Here is an 11,523-nt window from a genome sequence, read left to right on the forward strand (position 1 = left end):
ATTAAAGAGGAACCCCACCCCCAAAAATGGAAAAAAAACCATGGGGTTCACCCTAAAAATTCCCAACCAGACCCTTAATCCGAGCACAGGCGTAAAGCCTGAGGGCAGGAAAGGGGGGGACAAGCGAGCACCCCCCTCCCTGCCATAACAGGGCACATGCCCTTGGCAATGAGAGGGTGCTTTTCCAGGGCCCCCCTTGCAAAAGCACCTTGTTCCCGTGCCGATGGGGACAAGGTCCTCTTCCCCACAAGCCCTGGGGCATTGGTTGTGGGGGTTTGTGGGCAAGGGGGCTTATTTGCTTCGGGGTACCCCCTTTAACACAGGGGGACACCCAGATGCTGCCCCCCTTGTGAATGAGTAAGGGGTACTTGTACTTCTACTCATTCACTAAAGGGTTAAACTACAAATGTAATTAAAAAGAGCAGACTTTTGTAAAATTTCCTTCAATTGAAACAAAAACACCAACATTTTTTGACAATTCCTTTATTTAAAAAAATCACAAAAATCACAGTCCAGCGTTGTCAACGACTGCGGCTCGCCGAAAAAAAACAAAAACCTCAACACCTGCCGACCCGTCTGCACACGAACTCCCACCACAAAATTACATTCTGACAGATGGTAGCAAAATATAAACAATTGGGCGGAGCTACCTGTCACATCCCGGCTGAATCAAATAACTAATGGGCGGAGTCGGCCATGACGTGACATCATGGGCGGAGTCGGCCGCGACCTATTTGTTGTCATTCAGAGAACGTTGGGCTGTCATTGAATGACAACACCTGGGCGGAGCCAGCCGTGACATCATGGCTGGCTGCACCCAGTTGTTTACATTTGTGGTGAGAACAGTCTGCCTCGGCTGTGACTTCAGCTGAGCTCTTCGCCGGCCTTCAGCTGCTGTACGGGCTATTATGAATAGCCCGTACAGCAGCCCTTCGGTTCGGCTGGATCAGAAGGCTCTGGGGCCAAATTGGGCTGAAGGATTAGCCGATGCTTCAACTTAATCCTTCGGCTCAATAGTGAATAACCCTCTTAATGTTTGTTATATGTTCCCATTTACATTGCATAACTTAAAGTGACACTAAACTCAGGGTACTTGAATAGATTTTTAGGATTTAACTCCTAATAGTTAACAAAAATATAGCTTATTTGTGCATCATCTGTAGATCCTCAAATAATCTTTGAATTGGTGCTGACACTGTTTTTCCTTCTGGAGGGTGGCTATTTTTGTTCCCCATGGTCCCTGTGTGTGTTGTAAAGTAGCCACTGCTTCAAGCTCACTCCCATGATGGACTCCAATCTCACGTTTAATTTATACTGAGATTGGAGTCCATCCTAAGAGTAAGCTTGAAGAGGTGGCTACTTTACAACACACACAGGGACCATGGGGAACAAAAGTAGCCACCCTTCAGGAGGAAGGACAGTGTCAGGATGAATTCAGAGATGATTTGATGATCTACAGTGAGTGATTCACAAATAAGGTAGATTTTTGTTAACAATTCGGGTACTTGAATGCATTTTTAAGTTTTAACTACTGAATTTAGTGTCACTTAAAAAAAATGCTGTTTACATATTTAAGTGCTTTATATTTTCTTGGAAATACTACCTAGCCTCCTAGGGGGTTGTGAGAAGTTTTGTTAACTCTAATTAACCTTGTCTGTACTGTGCTGGCAGACTTAACTATGAGGTGTAAACAAGATTTGAACATTTTCTGTCCTAACAAACGTTTAAGCCCTTGAGGCATTTTGTGTTAATGAGAGGAAGCTCAGTCTGTCCCTCAGTCAGACAATCTAGTTTTAACCTCAAACTGCTCAGAGTAGTCTGCAATCTGCACAAAGACCTTCTCCAAAGAAACAGTTAAAAGGTTAAGAAATATACCACATATTCATGCACATTAACCACACATGAATCCCATACATTCTTCTGCATTCTCTGGCACCTTCACTTTCTGTAGTATTCACAGGTTGACATTATAAAGTCTAGTGTACGTTGTATGTTTCCAGTGAATTAAGGGAAATTCAGATAAGAAAATGTGCTATATTTACCATTTCTACTGTAGTTATGTGTATCTGGTGGTCTCTGCCCATTTCTGACATTTGTTAAGCCCTCTGGCAATAAGTAAAACATAAAATTACTTTTATACTCCACTATCTATTGGTGATCGCTGACTCTCTTTCCTGGTTATCCTATGTCACCTATATTGACTGGAAATAAAGGTTAGAGCAAGGGCACCACCACTGATTTTCCTAAAAGAATGAGCATCTTTGTACAGAAGATCTGCTGGCTCTTGCTAGTGCTTTCACTGCCCCATGTCAGTCTCCCTTACTAATGCTGGAATCAGCAGGGGGGTATGGATACTTCTGTAACATGTTTATTAATGGGGAAGTAATTATCCAGGAACTCTTAGCGGTGAAGAAAAATGTGGGTATTCTACCACTGCTCTTTCTGTTCTACAAGTTATCTGTTTTAAAAGCTAAAGAAAAGACATGTGAAGACTGGGCTGCTTTTATTCTACATCTAAAAGTAAGGGAATCTGCCTGGGGGCAAGATGTATGTAGTCTAAAGCTCCATGAGCGGAGACATAATCTTCAGTTAACATATATGTGCAAGTCATGGTAGAAGGCATGTGGAAGTATCAGACTACATTAACCAAAAGGCCACAGAATCTTCTCCAAAAATTGTATAGATATAATAAAGACAATGCTAATGAAGGCAGAGTTAGCATATCCTGGGTCAGAAACTGGGAGGAGCGGAGAAATGAAGTGCAGGAAGTGGGTGAAGCTTTATGTCACAGAAAAGCCAAGGGAAAAAGAAGGCTGCTGGATAGTACATACAACTCACATGAATCTGAGTTCAGACTCCCGTCTCACTAAAACTTCTCGAAGCCGCTGGATTTTAGTCATTTCAAGTTCAATTTCCTTTGGCGTCATGGTGGTTTCAGCCATCGAAACAATGTCAAGCTGATCTAAAGATGCAAACAAACACAGAATTCAGAAAGTTATGTAATGAATGAAAAGTTAACTGTATTTACACTAATGGACAATGACAATACAGGTGAAACTCAAATAATTAGAATATCGTGCAAAAGTTCATTTATTTCCCTAAATGAACTTTTGCAATTATTATTGTAATTATTCGAGTTTCACCTGTAAAGCTCTGATATATGACATTCTTCTTTTTAGACTGTCTAGATGCTTTTGGTTTTAAACAGTTTTATAAAGAAATTAGAGGTTATAGGCTGTTTGTAAAGATTTAGCATAGTGACTAATCTATACAGTATGTTCAGTGTTTCAATGAGAAACTCCAATTTATCTCCAATATACCTTCATTTTACATTTCCCTTTTAATAACAGAAATGTATATATTTTAATTTCCTCTAAATAAACTGGCCAAATCTTCATATTGTACCTAAGCATCCTAAAAATGCTTATATAGTTATTTTACTGTTAAAGACTAGGTGTGTAGGACATAAAATATGTTTATATGGTTTTCTGCTTTAAACTCTTGAAAAGCTATGCTATTAGAACTATTGTTACCAAGTATTTTGAAAAGTGCTTATATGTAAATTAAAGTATTGTTAATTGATTTGCACACAATGTATGTTCAGCAAATCTGCACTTAAAAAAAGATCATTTTGTTGGCATGTAACCCCTTTTTAAACCTAGTTTACCCTCATTGCCATTCTTTCCTTTAGCTATTTTTGAGCTTTTTTGAGTTTTTAGTTATTTTGTTTGATAACTTTTGTAGTGTTATATGTTTTAAACCCCTCATTGACAGCATTTTTCTTCAATTACAAAACATTATAGCAAAACTGAGGTCACCATGTTGGGTCTACTTTTTTTTTAAATTTGATATGTTTTATAACAATGTATGGTAAACATTTATTTTGATTTTTTTGATGTTTTTTCTGTTATATAGTAAAAAAAAATTTAAAACAGAAGTTATTAAATAACACCAAAATAAATCTGAGATTGTATAAAATTCATGTAGTTACAGTGTTGCATGTCAGTCAAACTATCACAGCACCGAAAACTACGAAATGGCATGGTAATGAAGGGGTATTACAGGCTAGTACTAAAGCCATCAATTTATTTAGTAAATAACTTAACCGTGTTTTGTACCAGAAATAACATTTTAGTGCATGTATAAAAAAGACAAATCAAAAAAAACTATTTTCACCTTTGCAAGAGGAAAGAAATGATAAGCTACCTTAGTTTCTAATTAAAAGAAAAAAATTTGGTAATCATAATTAAAAAATAAATAAATCTGTCTATGCCTTATTCTAAATTGTTTAATCGTACCTATTAAGTCTTTGCCATTTTAGCTAAGCTACACCCACTTTGTGTCACATGTGCAACATCAAGCAGTGGTTTATACTTAAAGTGACATTAAACCCTCAGATTTTTTAACATAAAACAATACTGTAATGTGTGCCTTACTGTAATCCATGGTTGTTTCCCTTCTCTTTGCTGCTCTTCCTTTTAAATCTGTATCTCTTCTCATGCTTGGGGAGAACTTCCCTTTGCAGCTGAGTGCCTCTTCCTGTAGTGCTGGCTCAGGTTGCAAACCTACACGTATACACCATGTATCCATTTCAGAGACAAGGCAGTCTGCTGCAAAACAGAAGTTCTGCCCAGCAAGAGAACAGATACAGATTTAAAAGGAAGAGCAGCAAAGAGAAGGGAAACAACCATGGATTACAGTAAGGCACACATTACAGTATTGTTTTATGTTAAAAAATCTGAGGGTTTAATGTCACTTTAAGTATAAACCACTGCTTGATGTTGCACATGTGACCCAAAGTGGGTGTAGCTTAGCTAAAATGGCAAAGACTCAATAGGTACGATTAAACAATTTAGAATATATATATTTGTATGAGTTTAGTCTTTCCCTATGTATCTTTACATATTATATTTTTGAATAAATCCATAAACAACTTAGGTAGGTGCTTGATTTATATGTAGAGAATTAAACTGCAAACATACCTTGTTCATTTCATAAATCCAGTAATAAAGTTAATACAGGCTGCAAACCATTATAACTGAATTTCAGCCATAGCTATAACTTAGGTTATTCAGCAAACCTAGCATAAACTATTCTATACTACATGCATGCCCAGCACAGAATCAATATAAAGATGATACAGTGATGACTTTATCAAAATGTTATACGTACTACATACTGTGGGGGGCAGCAAATTATCAGCAGATTCAAACTGGAGAGGCGTGCAATTAAACTTTTTTTACTTGCATCATCCTTTGCTACAAGCCACAGGCTGAAGTGATAAAGATTTATCTTATTATAGCATGCTACACTAGTCCATTAATGGCAAATTTCAACAGAAACCTCCAATGCATTCATTTTCAGATGTTCAATTTCATATACTTTATTTTACTTTTTTTAAACCTTTTTTTAGCAAAAGCAATTCATAATGGCTTACAAACGTTCAGACTTCTGATGCATCATATACAGTATCTCACAGAATTGAGTACACCCCTCACATTTTTGTAAATATTTTATTATCACATCACATGTCATGTAATGACACAGAAGAAATGACACTTTACTACAATGTAAAGTAGTGAGTGTACAGCTTGTATATCAGTGTACATTTGCTGTCCCCTCAAAATAACTCAACAGACACAGCCATTAATGTCTAAACCGCTGGCAACAAAAGTGAGTACACCCCTAAGTGAAAATGTCCAGATTGGGCCCAAAGTGTCTATTTTGTGTGGCCACCATTATTTTCCAACACTGTCTTAACCCTCTTGGGCATGGAGTTCACCAGAGCTTCACAGGTTGGCACTGGGGTCCTCTTCCACTCCTCCATGACGACATCACGGAGCTGGTGGATGTTAGAGACCTTGCGCTCCTCCACCTTCCGTTTGAGGATGCCCCACAGATGCTCAATAGCATCCAAAGGGAGGGGATCATGCTCTGCTTCAGTATGTCACAGTACATGTTGGCATTCATGGTTCCCTCAATGAACTGTAGCTCCCCAGTGCCGGCAGCACTTATGCAGCCCCAGACCATGACACTCCCACCACCATGCTTGACGGCAGGCAAGACACACTTATCTTTGTACTCCCCACCTGATTGCCGCCACACACGCTTGACACCCATCTGAACCACCTAAGTTTATCTTGGTCTCATCAGACCACAGGACATGGTTCCAGTAATCCATGTCCATAGTCCATTAATAGTGTAGCGCTAAAGGCTTTATAGTGTATAAGACCAAATAAATGTGTCAAGTGAAATATGTCTCTTTATAAAATATGTGTCAGTGAATAAATATACTACAACACATGAATTGTAATATGTGACTTAGTGAGTGAAAAAAATAATATGAAAAAGCTGAAAAAATCTTCAAACCAAGGATACTGCTTATATCAGTAAAAAACACAAAAAAGAATCCGTCTAAACAATGAAAAATAAAGATTTGCAATATTGTGTCCAAATTACTAAGTGAAACAAATCTGTGATTATTGTGTCCAAATAGTCGTGGTTATTCAAAACAAACTTGTTGTTAAAACTTTGAAAAATATTGTGACAAATGGTTTTGAAAATAAATGTGATATTGATCCAATAAATCTCAAAAGTGTCCTTTTCTGTCTTTCTTAACCAGTTGCCGTCCGCCCGTAGTAGAAAAACGGACGGACGGCACTGTCGCATTCGCGGGTTGCCGTCGCCAGACGGCATTTTTTTTCTGCTCGCGCGCGCCCCCTAGCGGGCACGCACGGGCAGAAAAGACCCGTCCAATGCGAACACCCGGTACCGGGTGTTTCACATATAGGCGATCAGCGGGTCCATAACATCGCTGACCTGGCGGAGTTAAGGCCGGGGCAGGGCAGGGGTTAGGTGGGGCAACTGGTGGCGAGTAACTTTTCAGGCCTGGCTAGTAGCTTAGGACTTGAAATTTTGAGCCCTGGTTTAGACGATTCTTTTTTGTGTTTTTCACTGATATAAGCAGTATCCTTGGTTTGAAGATTTTTTCAGCTTTTTCATATTATTTTTTCACTCACTAAGTTGTTATGCAGTCACATATTACAATTTATGTGTTGTAGTATATTTATTCACTGACACATATTTTATAAAGAGACATATTTCACTTGACACATTTATTTGGTTTTATACACTATAAAGCCTTTAGTGCTACACTATTAATTGTCTATCCCTTTGAGGCTCACTGCCTAAGTTATAGCAGCTTCTGGCTACTCCGGTTTTTCTTCTTTTTTGTTTGGGTCCAGAAGCGCAGATTTTTCTTGTTTTAAATCCATGTCCATAGTCTGCTTGTCTTCAGCAAACTGTTTTCGGGCTTTCTTGTGCATCATCTTTAGAAGAGACTTCCTTCTTGGACGACAGCCATGCAGACCAATTTGATTCCGCTTTGGCGAAGGAGGATGGACAAGCAGGCAGCATACAAGCAGGGCCGGCCTTAGGCCTTTAGGCGCCCTGTGCGAGAAAGCTTTACAGCGCCCCTCAGTGACTACACCATCATATTTTCAAAATGTAAATGTTGTGGCATCTACTGCTTACTCGCTACTAGCAGTAGATATATGCAAAACAAATTGAGACTTAAATTCTACTTTAAGTCCTTTTTACTGCATTGCATTGCCAGGTGATCTAATATATACAAACACACTGCAGTGAAAAAATGCACTACATGTAGTTTTTTTTTTTGGGGGGAGCGTACAATATTGCAATCTGGTTGTGTGAACTGACTTAATTGTAAACAGGGCAATTTGCTTTGTATATCTATGAGTTATGCGCTAACTGGGCTTCTTATGCTTTTACAGCTCGCTCCATAGTGTAGCTCGCTCCATAGTGTACATCAGGAGTGTAGTGATGTCCCAGCAGTTCCTCTGAGTATAGAGCCTGGAATAGGGCAGCTACAGCTCTGCCGAGTGCCTCCTTGCAGCAACAAATCACTGTCATATCTATATTGCAAGTGATCTGCTGCAGCACAGCTGCATGGGTGATGAATGAGTACATGGTACATAGTAACACTTGTTACCCATTTAAAAAAATAAACAGTAAATAGAAACATCCACAATGTTAAAAACGTAAAACAATAATAATAATGTACAATGTCCCCTGGCAATCAAATGTCAATTACATTGTCCAGTGATGTAGGCACACCACCTAACGCTGTTGAACCACCCATTACATCACTTTTATAGAACTATATTTTACTACCCCATAACTTTACGTGCAGCATTAACTCATCCCCCAAGTATGTAATTTAAAGAATTGGTGTATTTCCAATTTTGCCCTGCTGGACAGTTTGGTTTTTTAAAAACTTTTTTGGGCATTTTAGAAAACAAAAGGGAACAGAGCACCACCTCCGTGTGTAAAATAGTTTATTACAATAAATAAAACAAGGGATAAAAGTACTCACAAACAAACGTTTTCATAAGGCTTTAACAACAAACGAGAGGCCACACTGTCTGTTAACCCAACATGGTATCGCCCCGACTATGTAACACGGTAGCCTCCGGTCACATCACCGTCAACCGTCCGCAGTCAGCCAAGATTGACGCGTTTCAGGGGCAAGCCCCCTTCCTCAGAGTCATGTTTTCTTTGTTCGTGGTGGAAGCCCCAGAGCCTTGGATGAGCAGTCCCTCCAAGTTGTGTGAAATACTGTGATAAACTGTTGAAAACTTTGAGTGTGCAACAGCAAGTGGATTGTACAGCTGGCAGCCATTAGTGCCAAGAGTTAAAGAAACATTTTTTTGACATTTGTACATGTCCCTCATGGCATTGCTCAGTTACTCATGCACTTTTGTTAAAAATAGCTTGTAAATTATCCTTGAAAAAGGCCAGGCAAATTGCAAGATTTGGCATCCATAGACTCCAATAGGGTTCAGTAGTATGTTCGGGGTTCACAGACTGTGTTGGGTTTACTGAACGTCCTGCAAACCGATCTTTGCACAGTCCACTCAACCCTACCTGTGATCCCCGCAGGTTTGTATACAAACAAATGCCAGAATTTGGGTGGGCAAACTAACCTAATCTGGCCAGCTTGTTTGGCAAATCACCGGACCACAACCAGACTGGGTTCGGGTTGAACATTATAATTTCTACTCCTTACCTCTGCACTTCTTATGCTAGATATGGCAACTCCTGGGGAGTTACATTTAGCTTAATATATATTTAAAAAAAAATCTTTTAATAGGTTACCAATATGTTTTTAAACACAGCCAGTAAAATTACCATGAAGAATGGAAATCATGACAGTGAGTGTAGACAAACACTCTAGTACAAGTTAGTTGCATGTCTGAAGACTGTCACAAACATTAATTACTAATTGATTTGACATTATCCTTTATATTTACCATAAATAATGTGGTGTGAAAGCCTTTCTCTTAAAATACACATTGAATGGGATGTTCAGGTAGGTAAATCTAATATAGATTTTGTAGAATATGTGCAACCAGATTGTAATGCAGAGACCAGTTAAGGAGAGCCTATGGATATACTGTAGTTGCCTAATAGCATACAATAATGATCAGCATTACTGACAATCGCTTAAACAGTGGAAAAATATTTATTTTTCAAATATCATATGGAAGCACTAATAACTGTTGAACCGAAAATATTTACAACTTAGTATCAATAATTTGTAGAGAAAAATACATCCATACACACCATTAATTCCTAATAGCATTTACTTTCCATAAGCAAATCTATATCTTGTTACAGGACAGATATGGCACACATCAAACGATTTACTTTACTTGAAGTATTTTTAGTTCTCTTTATATTTTATTCAACATTCACATATTCAGCAGCCAGTCTTCCTAACAAGAGGTAAACACTTCCTCTTACTGGAATGCTCGAAGCATTAATAAATTATATTACATGGTTCGGTTCTGTTCGGTTATATTAAATGAGAATATTCTTCCTGAAGATGTGGCTGGTGTCCATATTTACTTAAGTAGAACATATGAAAAGCTAAAATTACCAACAAAGATGCATATTTGCAAATGAAAAAGACATACTAATGAAAAGACCTATTTACCTGATGACTGCAACGGTACATGTATAGTTACTGGTCAGGCTTTTCTTTAGGCTAATGCAGGATCGAACAGTTTGGCGCATTTGTATAGGATGCAAATTTGCTCCCACTGCACCTGCTCATATAACTGGTGGCTGCCTTAAAGAGCCACTACAGTGAAAAATATTGCATTTTAGTAATTGCACTACAATGTTCTCACTCGGGTGATGTCATAAGCAAACTGTTTTCAGTGCACAATATGCATCAACAAAAGTTCATGCTTTTGAATTAGTGTGCACTTAGTGAACATATGCCATATGCATTTGGGGCTGATTCATCAATGAAATAGCTCAGTTTCTCCTGCTGCCAGGAGACTGAATTGTTGGCAATTTTTCCTGTTTTTCAACTGAAATTTACTACTGGCAATAAATTGTGTCTGTATTCTACTATATATAACTTTCTGAAATATTTCTGGTGGGTGTTTTATTTGTAGTCCAAGCTGAGCTAGTTGGTCCAAGCAGTATAGACATATGTCAGGAAGAAGGAAGTGGATTACTCTGAGGCAGCAGCCAAAACTGAGAGAGAAATAATTTAGCTGGCCGGCGACTGCCTGAGGCAAGTGGAGAGGTGTATGGTGCGTGTACCATACACCCCTCCACTTGCCTTTGTTTCACCTGCACCTCACCGTGAGGTTCTTGAAGATGTGTACTAGTATAAGATGTATACTAGTACTACAGACCCCAATATACTTGGGATGCACCGATACCGATACTAGTATCGGTATCTGTGCCGATGCCGAGTATTTGGGCGAGTACTCGTACTATAACAAAAAATCCTTAAATTGAAAACAAAACAAATGTTTTTGACAAGTCCTTTAATAAAAAAATAAAAATCCCAAAAATTAAAAACAATGAATCCACCGCAGTTATCCAGGGTCAATCATGACGTCCAGTGTTGTCCACCACGAGCCGACTTGTCAAAATTAAAAAAACCTGATGCCTGCTGATCCCCGCCCCCCCCCTGAAGAAATGCTGCCGCAGAATGAAAGTTTGACTGATACTGGCAAAATGTAAACAGATAGGCGGAGCTAGCGGTGACATCACCTATCTGTTTACATTTTCCGGTGTATGTCAAATTGCTATTGCCAGCAAAATGAAAACAAATGGGTGAAGTCGGCCGTGATGTCACAGCCGGCTCCGCACATTTGTTGTGATTCAATAACAGCCTACTGTTCTCAAATGACCTGAGGACAGTGGGCTGTCATTGAATGACAACAAATGGGCAGAACTGGCCGTGATTGTTTTCATTCGGCCAGAGACCCGTTTGACAGCTGCACCCTAGATAAACAGTCTGGCATCCCACTTGTATATACTGTAGCTCTATAAATATATTTATCACCATATACGAGTACATTGTTCTTTATATTTCTCTGTTTATTCAATAAATATGACCTCAATATATTATCTTTATGGCTAGATATTTTCCCTGTTTAACAACTTTTGAAACATTTTATTAATCATTTACAAAGT

At 38.7% G+C, this 11,523-nt stretch overlaps 1 protein-coding gene across 1 annotated transcript in view; it reads right to left on the reverse strand.

Annotated features, from left to right (window-relative positions):
- The window catches only part of CUNH16orf45 (chromosome unknown C16orf45 homolog), a 206,589-nt gene that overhangs the window by 109,128 nt on the left and 85,938 nt on the right, over window positions 1-11,523 (reverse strand). Inside the window, exon 2 of the mRNA XM_018564213.1 lies at window positions 2,839-2,962. Coding sequence (XP_018419715.1) covers window positions 2,839-2,962 — 124 coding nt within the window. The remainder of the gene's footprint in view (window positions 1-2,838; window positions 2,963-11,523) is intronic.

Source organism: Nanorana parkeri, unplaced genomic scaffold (genome assembly GCF_000935625.1).
Source record: "Nanorana parkeri isolate BGI_ZX_2015 unplaced genomic scaffold, ASM93562v1 scaffold736, whole genome shotgun sequence".
In the NCBI taxonomy this organism is placed as follows: domain Eukaryota; kingdom Metazoa; phylum Chordata; class Amphibia; order Anura; family Dicroglossidae; genus Nanorana; species Nanorana parkeri.